This window comes from Mirounga leonina, unplaced genomic scaffold, assembly GCF_011800145.1.
Source record: "Mirounga leonina isolate KUSES-001 unplaced genomic scaffold, KU_Mleo_1.0 Mir_154, whole genome shotgun sequence".
Lineage (NCBI taxonomy): Eukaryota > Metazoa > Chordata > Mammalia > Carnivora > Phocidae > Mirounga > Mirounga leonina.
The window spans coordinates 26635133-26653536 of NW_023270389.1; the positions used below are offsets into that span (position 1 = coordinate 26635133).

At 51.1% G+C, this 18404-nt stretch overlaps 1 protein-coding gene across 3 annotated transcripts; it reads left to right on the forward strand.

Moving 5' to 3' along the window:
* The first annotated feature begins 4870 nt into the window (after nucleotides 1-4870).
* On the forward strand, nucleotides 4871-17620 carry CHIT1 (chitinase 1). 3 transcript variants are annotated; one of them, XM_035010277.1, is made up of 11 exons: nucleotides 4871-4977; nucleotides 5950-5979; nucleotides 8366-8567; nucleotides 9160-9216; nucleotides 10751-10916; nucleotides 11150-11274; nucleotides 12191-12314; nucleotides 14437-14622; nucleotides 14922-15035; nucleotides 16496-16622; nucleotides 17169-17620. In XM_035010277.1, the coding sequence occupies exons 1-11, from the start codon at nucleotides 4965-4967 to the stop codon at nucleotides 17411-17413; spliced, it is 1389 nt and encodes a 462-aa protein (XP_034866168.1). In that variant the 5' UTR covers nucleotides 4871-4964; the 3' UTR covers nucleotides 17414-17620. The 3 variants fall into 3 exon arrangements, with proteins under 3 accessions (XP_034866168.1, XP_034866170.1, XP_034866169.1); XM_035010279.1 differs by having other exon boundaries at nucleotides 16726-17419; XM_035010278.1 differs by lacking the exons at nucleotides 4871-4977; nucleotides 5950-5979; nucleotides 8366-8567; nucleotides 9160-9216 and adding an exon at nucleotides 10283-10449.
* The last annotated feature ends 784 nt before the right edge of the window (nucleotides 17621-18404 follow it).

Sequence of the window (18404 nt, forward strand, 5' to 3'; positions counted from 1 at the left end):
TGGTGTGGACCAGCATGACTGGGGAGGAGGCAAGGCTTGACTCAGATGGATCCCTGTAAGATGTGGGCGGCCAGGAAGGCTGCCCCGGGAGGGAGAAGGCCAAGGAGCAGAGGCATGGCATGCGGTTGATTAGAGCTTGCTGAAGGTACCAGGGATCTTTCAGTTTAGACATGGGTCACCTGCACTGGAGGCCGAGACCTGTTTGCTTGAGTTAGAAATTCACGGGTGGGTGTTCTGGGTCACTCCCTGGGCTTCACAGGACATGGGCCTGTCTTCTGCTTCCCAGGACTCGACCCCCCAAGCTGTAGCTTTCTATTCCTTGATATTTTGCAGTTTAGGTCAGGCCTATCAGGTCAGCCTCAAATGTACCCTACCTAGTCTGAGACACAATTGCGGAAGAAGTCCAGGTTGGTAAAGCAACGCAGCCCCCTCCTCCCCTGCTGGCATGTCTGGTGCCCTCCCCCTTAGGGCCCCTTAGCAGAGATCACCCCCAGCCTGCTTTCCTCGGTCGGTGCTTCTCAACTGATGGGAGGCTGTCTTACTGTCCCTGCAGCATCATGGGCTGTTTTGTCTGAGACGACCCATCACTGAATATCCGGTATGCTTGCCAAAACCATCCTGCCTTCCTTTGCCTGCCACACTACTCGTTCTCGAAGCTCTGTTCAAACACCACTCCCCCGGCCTCCCCTCGCCCTCTCTGGCTGGGTTCTGGCCACCCCCTTTACTTCCAGGGCACCCCTTCACCTTACCCCTGTCCTCACTACTATATACGGTGTGGGGGGGCACCCAACCTTGATTCTTTCCAGTTTGGTAGACAATTAAGTCATTGGCATTTATGAAACATCTTTTTCCTGCCCAGTTGAAACATTGCCTTTGTTGGACATATGTTTTCCATATATGCTCAGATCTACCTCTGTTTGTCTGCCCTGGTGCCAATTCCATGTTTTTTGTTTGTTTGTTTGTTTTTTTAAAGGGTTTGTTTTTTATTTTTATTTATTTATTTGAGAGAGAGAATGAGAGAGAGCATGAGAGGGGGGAGGGTCAGAGGGAGAAGCAGGCTCCTCGCTGAGCAGGGAGCCCGATGTGGGACTCGATCCCGGGACTCCAGGATCATGACCTGAGCCGAAGGCAGTCACTTAACCAACTGAGCCACCCAGGCATCCCCCAATTCCATGTTTTGATCCCAATGGATTTATAGTAAGTTTTGTATAGCATGTCCCTCATCATTACTATCTTTTTTTTTAACTTGAGGAGAATCGACATTTTTTTAAAGATTTTATTTATTTATTTGAGAGAGAGAGAAAGTGCATAAGCGGGAAGGAGCGGCTGAGGGAGAGAGAGAAGCAGACTCCCCACTGCTGGGAGCCCGATGCGGGGCTCGATCCCAGGACCCCGGGATCATGACCTGAGCCGAAGGCAGACGCTTTAACCGACTGAGCCACGCGGGCGCCCTAAGGAGAATTGATATTTTTTTAATGATATAGTTTCCCTGTGCAGGCACATGTTTGGATCTTGTTTTTGTCCTGCAATAAGTTTTGTAGATTTTACTATCAAATTTATTGTTATTAAATTTAGTCCTAAGTGTTTTATAGCTTTTGACACTTCCGTAGATCACACATTTGCCCCCGTTTCTAATTCTAATTGGTTTCTGCTAATACAGAGAAAAGCTATTAATTCACCTTAAATCCAGCAAATTCTGTTTTATTCCTGGTCTATTTTTTTTGAGAGTCTAGAAAACAGAAGGGTTTTGTAGATACCCAAACATATCTACAACTACTGGCAATTATATCATTCATATACTATATATATTTTCCCCTTTTCTTAGTATAATAGCCAAAAATTTTTTTAAAGATTTATTTATTTTTATTTATTTGAGAGAGAGAGAGAGTGGGAACGGGAGGAAGGGCAGATGGAGAGGGAGAGAGAGAATCCAAAGCAGACTCCCCACTGAGTGTGGAGCCCGACATGGGGCTCGACCCCACGACCCTGAGATCATGACCTGAGCCGAAATCAAGAGTCAGACACTCAACTGACTGAGCCACCCAGGTGCCCCTATAATAGGCAAAATTTGTAAAACAACACTGAGCTACAGTGGTGATAGCCTTCAAGCTTTCTTTATGACTTATTTTAATGGAAATGCCTTTAGCATTTCAAAGTCTATGACATGTCTTGTTGGTTTTTAGGAAATAGCGCACATAGTTGCATTTGCCAGTGTCCCCGCTGAAGGCAAGTCCCTCCCCCGCAGGGGTGCCGTGGGAGCTGGTGTGGAGGACATGCTGATCTTAGAGTCGAGAGCACGAGAGTCGGAGCCCCCGACCCTCACCAGATTCTTCCCAGAGGAACTTAGAGGAGCTTGTTTCATATAATAGGTTCCTACTGACTTGCCTTTGAAGAAATGGTCTGGAACAAAAAAGAAAACAATATAAGAAGAAGAAGGAGGAGGAGGAGAATCAGCTGCATTCACCAAGGTAACGATGCTAATGGTGGGCTACTGGGTATAGTGGAGACCCTACATGAGTTGGGCCAGATGGGTATTTGGAGCAACTCAGAACGCTGGGCCCCTGCTGTTCAGGGTCCTCCTGGGGACAGGAAGCTGAGTCACAGAAGCTCCAAGCTGACAGCTCAGTTGTGTTTGTGGGGGTGGCAGGCAAGTGAAGGAGGCCACCGGCCTCTCTGGAGAAGCAGTCTTCGCTCATGCATTCACCCTCCCCTTCTCGCTCGCATCCCAGGAGCTGAGGCACCTCTGTAGATCTCAGGGGACCCTGAGCAGGCTCCTTTGATGGATCCCCAAGGGAAGGGAACAGAAATGACCAAAGAAGAGGCCAGGGCTGGGGCGCCTGGGTGGCTCAGTCATTAAGCGTCTGTCTTCAGCTCAGATCATGATCCCAGGGTCCTGGGATCGAGCCCCGCATCGGGCTCCCTGCTCCGCGGGAAGCCTGCTTCTCCCTCTCCTGCTCCCCCTGCTTGTGTTCCCTCTCTCGCTGTGTGTCTCTCTCTGTCAAATAACTAAATAAAAATCTTAAAAAAAAAAAAAAAGAGGCCATGGCTGCCTCAGGGAAAGCGAGGACACAGGGCCTGCCCATCTGGGTACCAAGGTCTCACCCTCTTAGGGACCTCACAGAGGTTACCAGGGCCCTGAGCTCTGACACACACAGGGCAGAACCAGGACCTGCCAACATGTAGGGTCTTCCCAATAATCCTCTGAGGATTTCACTTCACAGATGAAGAAACTGGAGCTCAGAGAAGTTAAGGAACTGGCTCGAGGTTGTGCAGATAGTAAATGGCAGAGCTGGGATTAAAACTAGGCAACCTGACCCCAGAACCTGCTGCCACCAGACTTTCCCACTCAGCCATCCAGGCCACTGATATTAAGGTCAAGGATCAAAGATCTGATCACCTAAGAGCTGCCAAGTTTCACCTGGGACCCTGGAGTTCATGCACTCACCAGACATTGTCTGCAGACAGAATCAGTAACAGGAACACGGTTAGGTCCTACAGTGGGTTGAACGGTACTCCTCCCCATGCCACCCCCCCCAAAAAAGAGCTCAGAATGTGACCTTATTTGGCATAAGGGTCTTTGCAGATGTAATTAAGGCAAGAATCTCAAGATGAGATCATCCTAGATTAGGGTGGGCCCCAAATCCAATGACATGTGTCTTAGTAAGAGGTACCAGAAGAACCACAGAGACACAGGGGAAAGGCCATGAGACAGAGGTCAAAGTGATGCCACCACCAGCCAAGGAATACCAGAAGCCATCAGAAGCTGGAAGGTGCAAGGAAAGATTCTTCCTTAGAAACGTCAGAGGACAGATGGCCCTGCCAACACCTTGGGTTTCAGATATCTGGCCTCTGGAACTGAGAGAGAATGAATTTCTGTTTTTTTTTTTTTTTAATCTTTTTTTTTTTAAGATTTTATTTATTTATTTGACAGAGAAAGACACAGCGAGAGAGGGAACACAAACGGGGAGTGGGAGAGGGAGAAGCAGACTCCATGCAGAGCAGGGAGCCCGATGCGGGACTCGATCCTGGGACTCCAGGATCATGACCTGAGCCGAAGGCAGTCGCTTAACCAACTGAGCCACCCAGGCGCCCCGAATTTCTGTTGTTTTAAGCCTCCCAGATTTGTGGGAATATGTTAAAACAGCTGTAGGAAATTAATATATATATAATTTATAGGAAACAAGGCATTCAAGGGGCACCTGGCTGGCTCAGTCAGTGGAGCATGTGACTCTTGATCTCGGGGTTGTGAGTTCAAGCCCACGTTGGGTATAGAGCTTACTTAAAAAAAATTAAAAAAAAAATTAAAATTAAAAATTAAAATTAAAAATTAATTAAAAATTAAAAAAGACAAAGAAAACCAAAGCATTTAAAACTACTACTAAGCTCATAGTTGCCATTTGTCATTAGGTATTTTTCTCATTCAATGAATATAAAATATATTACTATCACGTAGAGGGTAATAAAATAGAACTTTCATAAAATACATATTATATTTGCAACCCCATCATCTTACAGAGAGGGCAAGTGAATTCCAGAGGAGGCAGTGGAGAAGCAAGCAAGCAGGCTGGTCAAGAGCCCAGTTCCCCTGACTTGTGAATCATTCCTCTTCCTCCCCAGCCCATTAAGTTATAGGTCACTCACAGTCTTCACCAACTCCCACCGAGGAGATGAGAACCGTACTTGTCCAGCAGGATGCTTAGAAACACTTCCTGCTTCCCTCTCGCTGCCTCCCAGTTTTGGTCATGCCAAGGGCACAGTTTACACTCTGTGATTATTCCAGAAAACCAAAGATTGCCAAAGGCCATTGCGTTAGGTTTGCCCAATCCATGCTACGTGACACCCTAGCCACACCCCAGCCCTTCTCTCCCCACTCCGCCACCGCCTAATTTCAACAGTCCAGGCTACGGTGGATCAGGGCAGCCTGATAAAAGGAGAGCAGGTCTAGAGAGCTGGTGGCACAGTCCATGGCCTGGGCAGGTGAGTAGGCACCGTCCGGGAGAGTGGGCTGGGCCCGGGGAGCTGTGAGGAGGTGAGGATGTGGTTATTAGGGGGCTTCTTGGTGCTGTCTCCATTCCTGTGGGGTCCCCCTGGACTCTTTCAATCCAAGAGACTTCGTGCTGCAAGGAGAGGCTTTTCTCAACAGGCTGAAATGGACTTTTCCTCCTCCTGTCCTGCAAGCCCAGAGTCAGCAAACACCACTGCAGTGGGTGGTTTTATCTTTCCCATGTTCTTAGGTTTCTGCTTTTGGCCTTTTCCAAGGGATGCCCACTGCCAACAGATTCTTCCCTAATCCCGTGCTGGTTGTCCTGCAAGACAGAGGGCAGCCTGGAGGCCATGACTTTGGGTGTCCTTGCAAGTGTTCAGACAGGTTCTATTAGGTGAGCAGGAAAATGCAAGGTCACCAGAACGGTGAAATAAATCTTTCTAAAGGAGTCCTGCTGGGCCCTAGGTCTCCAAGGATGCTGGTAACTCAAGGTGCAGCGGGAAAGCAGCAGGCAGTAGGGAACTAGTGGGGGTAAACAGAGGTGCAGAGGGCTCACCGAGAGGTGGCATCTCTGACCTAGCCCTTCCACACTGGCTCTCACCAGCCCCAGGACAGGTTTTCTGCTTGTTCCAAAAGAAACGTTCTCTCCTCACGAGTTGGGGTTTTCCTAGAATCTTCCTAAATACTGATGCTCTAGGGAGGGGCAGCCTCTGTTCGCAGAAACTTCCATCAGCTCTGGGACTAGTCCAGGCCAGGGAGGGCCCCTGCTGTCTGGCTGGGGTGAAGGGATGGACACAGCGCCCTCCTGGGTCCCTTTTGGACAAAAGAAGTTTGATTTGGAGGAAACCAACCTGGGCCTACCCCTCTCTGACCGTCTCTACCTCCCAGGCCTCAAGAGGCAGATAGGGTCCAGGGAAAATACCAATGACCTCTTAACCTCTGCCTTCTCTCTTGTGCTGCTTTAGGTCTGATAGTTCTGCTGGCAATCCAATGGGGTAAGTGGAGCCTTTCTTTTTTGTTTTTTGTTTTGTTTTGTGTTTGTTTGTTTGTTTGAAGTAGGCTCCACACCCAGTGTGGAGCCCAATGTGGGTCTTGAATTCATGACCCTGAGATCAAGACCTGAGCTGAAATCAAGAGTTGGAAGCCCCCTTTTCTTGGAGGCGGGGAGGGTAAATGGTACCTTCTTGAGGCCAGGCCTGGATCCCCTCAGCCCCTTCCCTGGGCTCTGCTGTCTTCCCCACTCACTCCCCAACCCCGACCCCCACCCCCACCCCCACATCAAGAGCTCTTGCCAGATTTCCGTGGGGCTTCTCCTCCAAAGCTCAGCCCCATGCAAGTGTCCTTGTGCCGCGAACAGCCCTGCCATTCCTTCAGGGAAAGTTCTCGCTGCCTTACCTACTAGCCCAACTGCATGTCCATGGGGCCAGCTTCACTGTCAAGCTCTCTCAGGTCTTTCCTGAGGTCACTTGCTCCAACCTCTGTGCTCTCACAGAGCTGAACACATTTCCCAGTATGTATGTCAGTGTTGCTGATTATTGGCATAGATGTCTCCCCGACCAGGCAGTGAGCTCCTGGAGGGAAGGAGCTCAAGTCTTACCCAGCTCCGCATCCCAGGCCCTAAGCTCCACCTAGACAACATACTCTGCTGGACTGATGGCATGTAGGGCTCAGGGGAGCCAGGAAGGGCTACTTCCCGTGTCAGACAGGAGAGAGATCTCTGGGGGATGCTCAGCAACTTGGATTCTGGGGTTCCCTTCCCACCCCACCCCACTCCCTGTGTGTCAGGCTGGCTCCTCAGACCCTCATCTTGAGGCTGGGCTGTGACATTAGACAAATAGTTCTCCTCTTGGTCTCCCCGGAGGCAACAGCCTGAGGCCACAGAAATAATAAACATGGGGAAGAAAGGTTGAAGATTGCTCCAAAAGCCTAAATCCAAGCTACTTCTGGGTTTACGGTATGGTATATATATTGGTATATATATGGTATATATATTAACAGAGTCTTGCGTGAATCAAGGGTTAATATATGTAAAGCACTTAGAACAGAGCTTGCTATCTGCTAGCAACGTTCTGAGTATTTAATATCTTAACTCTTTATCCATACGACAGTCCTTTGAGGTAGAAACGATGATCGTTCTCATGGTATGGAGCAAGAAGCTGAGTAACCTGGCTGGAAAATGGCAGAGTTGGGATTTCAACCCAGGCTTTAAAATTCCAGAGACCCTGCTCTTAACCACCACATTTTATTGCCTCTCTAGTACAAAAATCCATGCACGATATTTGATATAACAGGGTATGATGTAAGAAGAGCCTCCAGGCTTCCTCCTAGATGGTCAGTCCTAGGATGTATTGTTCCCCAGGTTAACCCTTTGCTTTGAGGAGTTCACCAATCCTCCTCCTCCTGTATCACTGCAGGCTACATTCCCAGCCCCCACTGGCAAGTTCTACTCCTGAGTAGCCTCTGGTTAGAGCCAGTGACGACCCAAGGACTCTAGCTTCTCCTTCAGGAGCCATCGGTCTGCTCAGGGGAGTCTCAGACAGCCCCTCATGCTCTGGGTTTCCACACAGCCTCCAGTGGACACTTTGCACCCCCTTCCCTCTCCCCTGACCTCTCACTGGCCACATGGAAGGCAGAGGGGACTGCAGAGAGACCCTGTCAGGGCTAAAGGAAGTCCTCAGGTCTAGACACTGGCCATAGATGTGCTCCAGTACAAACCCACGATTCTGCCAAGTCCCTGGCATAAAATATTGGCTCGTGCAGACCACACCCTCATAGACCACAAGTTCTGGAAGAAACCTCAGAGACCAAACCTCATTTTCAGGTGGGGACCCTGGGCCAGAGCTGAAGAAGCAATCGGCCCAAAGTGCATTTCTGACAGATACAGGAATAAAAATCAGCCTTCTCGCTGTCTGGTTATCTGGTCAACCTAGCATAACGCTGACCTCTGTGGGGGCCATCACTGCTAGATCAAACTTCTAGGAACAGACGCCCCGCCCCCCCCAAAGTTCCCAAACTTTCTGGGGATTCCAGAAACAAGCTGCCTTTTCCTAGATAAAACAAGCTCTTCATTAGAACCTTATCAGCGATATTAACAAACATAGATTCTCTGTAAGAAATAAAACTTTTTTAAAGCAAGACTAAAACATAAACGCAGGCATGTAACTGAGGCCTCTTCTCTGCTACTTCATGTATTTGCATTTTAATGAAACTTCTGAAGTATCCCAAGCCGCATTTTGAAAGTTCTGCCTCCCTGGCTTCAGCAGGTCAAGAGTCATAGTTAACACTCTCTGGCATTATGTAGGTTCTGCCCCGGGGTGGAGGATGCCAGTCCTCAGCAGACCCTTATGACTGCCATTTCTTTTCTTTGTCCCCAATGGCCAGGCTCTGCTGCAAAGCTGGTCTGCTACTTCACCAACTGGGCCCAGTACAGACAGGGGGTCGCTTGCTTCTTGCCCAAGGATGTGGACCCAAACCTGTGCACCCACCTTGTCTATGCCTTTGCGGGCATGAAGAACCACCAGCTCAGCTCTATAGAGTGGAATGACGAGGCCTTGTACCAGGAGTTCAATGGCCTGAAGAAGATGTGAGCTGCTCTGGAGGGGGATGGGAGGTAGAGAAGGCAGGTACCTCTTTTCAGAGTCAGAAATCTTCCCCAGGGCTGCAATTCAGCTACAGACCTGCTGTGTGGCTTTGGGCAAGTTGCATCACCTCTCTGGGCTTTCCTGTGCTTATATGGAAGATGTACGGGTAGAGAGGGACTCTTAAGGGCCCTTCCAGTTTAGGTCTAAGTGGGATCTGGGTTGGGAAACTGTTTCCCTCTGCTGGGTATGCATGCCCTTCTTCCTCCTAAAGTCTATCCATCCTTTAGCTCAGGTGTTATCGCCACCTTGACAAAGCCACTCTGTGGATCTGCCCTTATCTCTGCTTCCTGAGTTCTTTGTCTGTATATATCCCCAGCCAGATGGGAGGCCCTTGAAGGCAGGAACATGCCTTCTCTTTCCCAATCTAGAGCTCCCCCATCCAGGCTCTGTGCATAGGGATTTACACAACCCCCACCCCATCAGCGCCCATCAGGGCACCCATCACCCCTTGCTTTCCCCATCAGTGAGGTGAGCCCTAGGAGCTGGCTAGGCATTCAGTTCTGTCAATTCCAGCATTTGTGTTGTCTTTCCTAGGAATCCCAAGTTGAAGACGCTGCTTGCCATTGGGGGCTGGAACTTCGGCACCCAAAAGTGAGTTGGCCGTGGGTACTTGTATGGCAGAGCCACTGGGTGGAGACCCGACTTACTGGCAAGGGAGAGCCCTGGTCAGGGAATCAGGCCAGGCTGAAGTGTAGTCAGGGTGAGGGAGTCGGGAGGGGAGCCTGGACTCTGGGGGCTGACCTTCCTCTTGGGCTCTTGGTACCTCATTCGGAGGGCTGTGGAGGGGGCTCAGCTCCAGACTGTTACACATCCAGTCTTGCCAGGAGCGCAGGAGAGATTCTGGCCTCTTTCCAGTTTTCAGTCTCTTCCTCCAAGAAATGGGTAGAGGGAGAGTCCCAGCTAATCCCAGACAACATGTAGTGTCTATATTTCTGGAGCTCTGAAACAGGATATCTTATCTGAGAATTTTTGTTCCACTTCTGAGAGTGAGCTTGGGTGCCCAAAATATTGGCATTTCTGGGACATTTCTGAGGAATTATGGAGACAATGGAATGAGATATTTGAACCTAGACTTTTCCTAGAAAGTCCAGAATATAAGGTTCCCAAAGTTCTAAACTGCTCTTTCTAAAACTTTTTTGTTTTCTTTTTTTTTTTCAAGATTTTATTTATTTATTTGTCAGAGAGAGAGCACAAGCAGGGAGAGTGGCGGGCAGAGGGAGAAACAGGCTCCCTGCTGAACAAGGAGCCTGATGCGGGGCTCGACCAGGACCCCGGGATCATGACCTGAGCCGAAGGCAGACGCTTAGCCGACTGAGCCACCCAGGCATCCCATTTCTAAAATTTTTTGGATCATGAGCCCTTTTGAAAACCTGATGAAATTTATGACCCACCTTCCCCAAATACTCTTTATATGCAGATTTTTTATTGGAATACAGGGGTTCTTAGCCTGGGGATCCCAGCACGTAGACCCACTTAAGAACTGCTGCTATTAATTAAATTAATAAATCAATAGAAAACCAAGTAAAATAGGATCAGAAACCTTGAGACACTTCTTGGAGCGATCCTGGGAATCAGGAGGATATGGAGAGGGGGTTCTTCGGGCAGCTCGGGATTTCGAGGAGCTCTGGACTAGTAATAGCACAAGCATTTTACGAATGTGAGTTTGAAGAAAATGACCGTGTTAACCCACCAGGGAATGAGGGCAGCAGGCTCTCGGGTTACCCAGATCCTCACTAACCTCGCTGTACTTCTCTCTGTTCTTTTAGAAACTGATTCCTCTTTTCTAAACCTCCACGCTGGGGTGACAGCCAGCTCTGATTCAGGGTAGGACAATTCCCTGAGCAGGGACATGGCAGTAGGTTGGTGGAGGGAATTCGGGGAGGCAGAGCTCCAGGCAAGTCAATGTGCCCTGGGGACAGGACACACTTCTGGGTTGTCTCTTTCCGAGGCCAGGCTGGTAATTGCACGGCAAATATCTCAGCAGCCTCGGAAGCAGCCCTCCCAGCATCCTCCCGGCCCGAACGGCCAGCCACCTATATCCTGAGGAGTTTCTCGCTTGCGTCTGAGGGAGAGAGTGGCCCCCTGTCAGCAAGGCAGGCCCACACTGTCCTTCATCACCCCACAGGTTCACAGATATGGTGGCGACAGCCAACAACCGTCAGACCTTTGTCGACTCAGCCATTAAGTTTCTGCGCAATCATGGTTTTGATGGCCTTGACCTTGACTGGGAGTACCCAGGAAGCCGGGGGAGCCCTCCTTCAGACAAGCAGCGCTTCACAGCCCTGGTGCAGGTATGGCTGGGCGGGGAAGAGAGTCACCCCACTGGCCAGGGGGGGCCCGCACCGGTGCCCTCACAGGACATGTGGGTGCTGCTCTGTCCCTGGGGCCCACTGCTTCGTGTGTTAGCATAGCACAGACCAGCCCTGTGGTCGGTTTTCAGACTCCTGAGAGTGAGCATCTGCTTGGTGCCCCCAGGGGCCTGTCTGGTCCCTGTCTCTGTGCTCACTCTGAGCTGCCCTTGCAGGACCTGGCCGTCGCCTTCCAGCAGGAAGCCCAGACTTCGGGGAAGGAACGCCTCCTTCTGAGTGCAGCCGTCCCGGCCGGGAGAAAGTACATAGATGCTGGATATGAGGTGGACAAAATTGCTCAGTGAGTCTCAGGCGGACGGTAAGGAAGCTGTGCTCTCCGAGGTGGGAGAGGCCACTGCAGCCTGAGCTGCCGCAGGAGTAAAGCAGGTGCTCACCTGCGACGTGTCATTTTGGAAAAGACCAGCCATCCAGCAGCTGACCCAGGAAGGGTCTGCTCACTGTGTCAGCTACTCCGGTGTTCCAGATAGTCTCTTTTGGAATCCTTGCCCTTTCCCTTGGGAACTCAGTTGTTTTTTTTTTTTTTTTAAAGATTTTATTTATTTATTCATGAGAGACAGAGAGAGAGAGAGAGAGAGAAGCAGGCTCCCAAGGAGCAGGGAGCCCGATGCGGGACTCGATCCCAGGACCCTGGGATCATGACCTGAGCCGAAGGCAGACGCTTAACCATCTGAGCCACCCAGGCGCCCGGGAACTCAGTTTTAACATCAAGCACCCTGGGAGGGCAAGAGTGAAGGCAGGAGGACGAGTCGTCTGGATTCTGGCACCCCAAAGCGTTGAGTGTGCACCTGCGGGCTTGTTAGAGATGCAGGATCTCAGGCCCTACCGCAGGCCTCCTAAATGAGAGCCTGTATTTGAATGAGCTTCCCAGGTGATTCATGTGCACACGAAAGTTTGAGCAACACTGGGCTAGAGTTGCCTCCAAAATGGTAAGGGCACGAGGTGCCCTGAGGTTGCTGTGGGAAGGATGCCAAAGACGGGAGCCGCCAACCCCGCAGTCGGAATGACAATGACCTCAATATTGGGGGCTTGTGGGGGGAACTAGGGAGTGCTGTTTGATCACCTCTTACACACCAGGGGTGAGCCTGCACCCCTGCCTCTTACCATGAGGGCCTGTCCTCGGCCCCACAGTGAGGGCAGGAAGGAGCAAGGAGGGGCTGCTCACTAGCCCCTCACCCCTCTCTCCACGCCTCTTGCAGGAGCCTGGACTTCATTAGCCTCATGGCCTACGACTTCCATGGCTCTTATGAGAAGATCACAGGACATAACAGCCCCCTCTACAAGATGCAGGGGGAGAGCGGGGCAGCAGCCAAATTGAACGTGGTGAGTGGCTGCAGGGGTGAGGCAGGACTCCCCATCCACAAGCCCTGTCAGGTGGCCATTTTTTTAAAGATGTTATTTATTTATTTGAGAGAGAGCAAGAGCCGGGGAGTGGGGGGGCAGAGGGAGAGGGAGAAGCAGACTCCCCGCTGAGCTGGGAGCCTGATCCCAGTTCCCTGGGATCATGACCTGAGCCAAAAGGCAGATGCTTAACCAACTGAGCCACCCGGGCGCCCCCAGTTGGCCTCTTTTGAGCCTTGAGGCCCTAATGGAAAGGAAAAGCAGGGTAACCAAGCAGGGCACAGAGTAGCCAGGACTTTCTGTTTCTTCGCTTGTTTCTTTTCTTCTCCTGTGTCAGTTCCGGGGGGAAACCTTAGTTCTGTGTAGCATCCTGGCTGATATTAGACACAACAAACCAATTTAACGACATCAAACAAAGCAGTGACTCATTGGGAGACTGTCTTTGAGCTTGAATGTCCAGCGAAAATAGCTTCTTGCTTCCTTCATACCCCCCACCCCATTTCCTTCAAGATAATGGGTAAACTTTCCCTCCTGGTCACTCTAATTGACCTTCTGAAGGTGCTTCCGGAGGTGGAAGCTTTCCCAAGCTGATAACACATCAGGAGATGTCCCTCGGGGCAGGGCCCCCTCCACCCTGATCCCAGTCCCTGCAAAGGGCTGGTGTGGTTTCAGGCTGGGGTGAGTGGAGGTTTCCTGCGCGGCCCACCCTGGTAGAGCAGCCCAGAGGGTTTTTATAAGCCCACTCTGCATTTGAAAAATTAAGAATAACCTTATTATTTCTTTTAAAAAAGTAAACAAACAAAAAAGACCTTAAATAAAAATGCTTTTTAACTTTGAGGAGCCTGAATCTTAGTGTATCAGCTTGGGTAGAACATCTTAGACTTCTGGGGCTCTTTCACAAATAAGGGACACATCTTTGGGCACTTGAGTCAGGCATCCGTAGTTCACACTGAGCCCAGCCCCTGCACCCCCATCTGGAAAACTGTGGGTCCTGGGGAAGCCAGCCCAGCCCAGCCAGGAAATACCCAGAGACGTTCAGCTGAGAGGCGAGGGCCCTAAAGCCCACCAGCACTGTGTTCTCCAGGCTGTGTGCCCTGGATCCAATGGGGAAGGGAGACCTTTCTCCTCTTACGAAGAGGCCTTCTACTCTCTGCACTCTGTGCCCAGGACTGCTTCTGGCCAGAAGGTGACTTGTCCAAACTTGTACAAAGTGCTATAGAGCTCAGCAGGGGTCCCTGCCCTCTGCCTTTGAAAAGGTCCAGTCTGATCAGAGATAAATCATGTAGACCAGCAAAAAGAAATAAATATGGATATATTAGGTGAAAATGTTCCTTACTTAAGTGCTAAGAGGGTATGGAGTAACAGGAGGACTTAGATTTGAACAGAAAGCTTCCTGGGGGAACCCCGTAATCCTGGCTTGAGGGAGGAGTCGTCATTATTTATTTATTCCACATCCTTAGATTGGGTACCTCCGCATGTCACAGGCTGGGATGTCACGTCAAGTCATACGTGAGGGGGAGGGCCCTGGTCAGGGACACATGAGGACACCATGTACTCATTTGTTCTTTCTGTCTGAGCATCTAAGTGTCGAGCATTGTTCTAGGCACGAGGAACACAGAGATAAATGAAGCAGACCGCAAAGAGCACAGCGTGATCACAGCAATTCGTTACTGCGTTTTGCTGGACCTTATACCTGAGTCATAGCTTGTAATTCTTGCAATTTTAGTTGTTTCTATGTTACAGACAGGAAGCCCAAGGCTCAGCAAGGTTAAGTAGTAAGTTGCTGAGACAGGCAGGGATCTCGGCTGCTTTGTTCCCTGACGCATCCCAAGCATCTAGCCAGGCTCACAATGGGCCATGAATAAATATTGGCTCCGTGAATGGTTGTCTGACTCCAAAGCTCATGCTCTTGGCTGGAGTGCCATGCAGCTTCTCTTTCTCTGGGGTCAAGGATATAAGACAGGACCTAAAGAAGACAGGCCAGGGTTGGAACACTACTAAGGTTGGAACACTGTGAAGCTTCTCTGAGGCCCCCAGCTTTGGAAGACCAGAACCAGGCCAGAGGTAAGGTGAATTAACCCCGCCCCTCCTTGCCCCTCACCAGGACTCTGCTGTGCAGCTGTGGCTGCAGAGGGGGACCCCTGCCAACAAACTGATCCTTGGCATGCCCACCTACGGACGATCCTTCACCCTGGCCTCCCCATCAGACACTGGAGTAGGGGCCCCAGCCACGGGGCCTGGAACCCCTGGCCCCTTTACCAACCAGGGAGGGCTGCTGGCTTACTACGAGGTAGGAGAACCCACAGCCACCCCTAATATGGGGTGGGGTGGGGGGTGCTACCTCTCCCATAGTTTCTGAATGAGGATGTCAGGCATAGCAAATTCTGGCCTGGTGAATTCCACCCATATCTGTCATCTTGGATTATCGTTAAGCCCCAGTGCCTCATTGAATCCAGGGTTCTAGGTCACTCAATCTAGAACCTCCCGGGTCCTGCAGACTCCCTCAGACAGGAGTTTTCCACTCTCTAGTCTCCTCTTGGCAAGGGGGCACAAATGCCTCCTCCCCAGCTCTGCCCTCTGCTCCTACAGGTCTGCTCCTGGAAGGGGGCCATTGAGCACAGAATCAAGGACCAGAAGGTACCCTATGCCTTCCAAGGCAACCAGTGGGTAGGTTTCGATGATGTGGAGAGCTTCAAAACCAAGGTGAGGCCCAGCTCTACTGGGAGGGGGGTGGTCCTGGGTAGGCCGGAGCCTGTCAATAGCACTGAATGATAACATTCAGAACCTCTTCAAAGAGGAGTCTCCTTTAAAATATCTCAACATGTCACAGATCTTCTTGTGATAGTATTTTGTATTTTTACCACCTATTGATTAAGAAAAGACACGATCACAAAAAGTTGCTCTACACTGAGTACCACTCTTGGAAGAATTTGTATTTTATTACATACTTGTATCTGTATTTAACAAAATGCAGATTCTACAGACATATGAAGAGGAGAAATACAGTGAGGTGTATCCTTTTATTCAGCTCATTGACAATATTTGGTGCATGTTCAAATTATAGACCTTTTGATTTACTTCTATGACCACCCCACCATCAACTCTTGCCCAATATTGGTGGTTCAAAACGAGTGCATTTATGTCTTTCTTTTTCTTTTACATTTTTAAATTCAAATTCAATTAATTAACATATAATGTGTTATTGGTTTCAGAGGCACAGGTCTGTGATTCATCAGTCTTATATAATACCCAGTGCTCATTACATCACATACCCTCCCAATGTCTATCACCCAGTTACCCCATCTCTCCACCCCCTCCCCTGCATTTATGTATTTCCATGCCTCTGTCCCCCATGAGACTGTGACCTCCTGCAGAGGCACCCACACCTGTTCATCTGGACAAGTCACATCCCTTCTGATGCAGGGCAGACAATGGCAGGTCTTCCTAGAGGGGTAGATCAAGGGCTCTGGGAGAATTGAGCAGGGAGGGTGATCCTGGCTGGAGGAGACAGACAGGAGAAGGGGTCATGGTGGAAAGGTCTTTGAGAAAGTCTGAAAGCAGAGAAGGTGGGCGGGCCCCAGACCGGCCCTCTCTTCCAACATCCTGCCTCATGCCAGGGCCCCCTGGCAGGCTTAGGGGACAGGGAAACCCCCTTAAGGGAACACACAACCCTTTCCTGGGGACAACTTGGGGATCTAGTGGAGAAGAGAAGGCCCTCGAGGGAGGAGAAAGACCTAAAGACAGGAAATTGTTCAGATCTCTGGGGAAGCTTCGTCATCCCTATGGTAACTGGATTCATCACAACCAGCAGGCAGTGCCCCCAAACACAGCAGCTCAGCCCAGAAAAGACAGAGATGTTAAAGCTTCGAACCTAAGGAAGTTCACACGCATCCACTCCTCACACCTCCACCCTCATGCCCACCCCAGGCCATGCTCATGTTGAGGCGGGAGGATTCTAGAATGACTTATGCCTGGTAGGGATCAGGACTCGGTTACCTGGGCTTCTAGCCCAAGGCTGTGTCCAGGAGCCTGGACCACTCATGGCCTGGGGGTGCTGGAAACAAGAGCCCTGTCTCTGATGAAGAAGCCAGAGGATAGGCTCTGGGGCGGGCCTGGCCGGGCTGCCCCAGACTCCTCCACCTGCGGTCTCGCTCCCCGCATAGGCCAGCTACCTGAAGCAGAAGGGCCTGGGCGGGGCCATGGTCTGGGCGCTGGACATGGATGACTTCGCTGGCTTCTTCTGTAACCAGGGCCTCTACCCCCTCATCAAGGCACTACAGCGGGAGCTGAGTGAGTAAGGGGTCCGGGACCAGAGGCAGAATTCGGGGCTAGGGTACCAACACCCCCGCCCTGAGCTGCAGGTCCCAGCTCCTTCTTTTTTTTTTTTTTTTAGGTCCCAGCTCCTTCTGAGGAAATAACCTTGTCCCAGTACTACAATTTCCCAAATTTCATGCACCCCTGAGGGCTAAGGAAACTGTTGAAACCATTCTCTTTCCAGGCTCTTCTTCCCCTTTCTGATTGTGGCAATGCCTGTCGGGGGTGTCGGTAACCGGGGCTTCTCTCTGGGGGCCCTCAGCCTGGGAACCACAGCTTGCTCCTCTCTTCAGACGGAAAGCTTGCACTCAGCCTGCAGTGCAAGACCCCCGGGGGCCCTCGCCAGTGTATGGCTGGTCTGTGCAGACGGTGGATGGCCATCGACTGCCTCTTACCTGTGTGGCCCCCGTGTGGCCCATCGAGCTGTGCCGCAGCCGTGGGCATAGCGTTGTCGGGCTGTTCTCTGCCTGTGGGTGGGGATCCCTTGGAGGAGACTTGGCTGAATCTTCCCTCTTTCCCCAGGTCTTCCCTATATGCCTTTAGGCACGCCAGAACCGGAAGTCCCCACACCACGCGGGCCTTCTGAACCTGAGCGTGGCCCCAGCCTTGAACAGGACGCCTTCTGCCAAGGCAAAGCCAACGGACTCTACCCTAACCCTCGGGACCAGAGCAGCTACTACAGCTGTGTAGGGGGGAGGCTGTTCCAGCAGAGCTGCCCTCGGAGCCTGGTGTTCAGCTCCTCCTGCAAATGCTGCACGTGGAGTTGAGCGCCCGAGGCCTCTGGAGCCCCAGCCACCAGGCCACTGGGGTCACTCCACGGCCTGCCTCCCCAGCTCTCCCCAGGGGCTGCAATCCTGCGGACCTCTCCGGTCTTTGCATAGCCAAGCGTTCTGCTCTCAGCCATGGTTCCTTCTGTTCTGGCCCTCCTGGGATGCCTCTTTTACTTGCAAAATAAATCTGTGGTTTACACCCCACTGCCCCTGGGTGTGGTGACTTACAGCGCCTCTCTAAGCACACTGTTAGTTCAAAACTGGGGAGGTGGGGAAGCCAAGAGGAGAGGGTAGCATAAGGCATGCAGAGGTCTGAGCCTGGCGAGAAGGTGGCCCATTCTGGGCGTGACAGGCCTTGCGTCACGTCTCACCACCTTCCAGCCAGCAGTTTTCAGGGCCCAGGTGACCTCACCGGAGAGCTTTTCCCACTCCCCTCCCCTCAGGTGTCATTCCCAAAATTCACACTAGATGGCAGCAGAGAAGAGCTTTTTCTTGGCTCAGCAAGAAAATGGGAATCCAGACCCCAGGTAGGTACCGAGTTGAGGGCTTACTTTGAGATAAATCCTGTTTCAGGCCCCTCCCTTGCCTTATGTCACCTACTTCTCCTATTTGCCTGATGAGGCAGGGACGATATTATCCTCATTTTTACAGGAATTTAAACCGAAGACAGATTCTCACCCAGTTCTGAGTGCAGAACTGAGGCCTACAGAGGCCAAGATGGGCCAAAAGAGCACACACATGCAGCCACTTGGATACCTGAGCCATCCCAATGGTCCTTGCAGCTTTGGGTCAAAGCTTGATCATTCCGGTTGAAGAAAATCTGCACGTCACCTGATGGCCCATCTGGCCTTGCACTCACCCGAGCTGGGTTTTTTGGGGGGGGGAGGCACTCAGGCAGGCAGCTGGAGATGGGGATGGGTGGGAGAGAGGACTTGACCTGACCCTTTACCTGAGTACAGCCAGTACCAGATCCCCAGAAAAATGACTT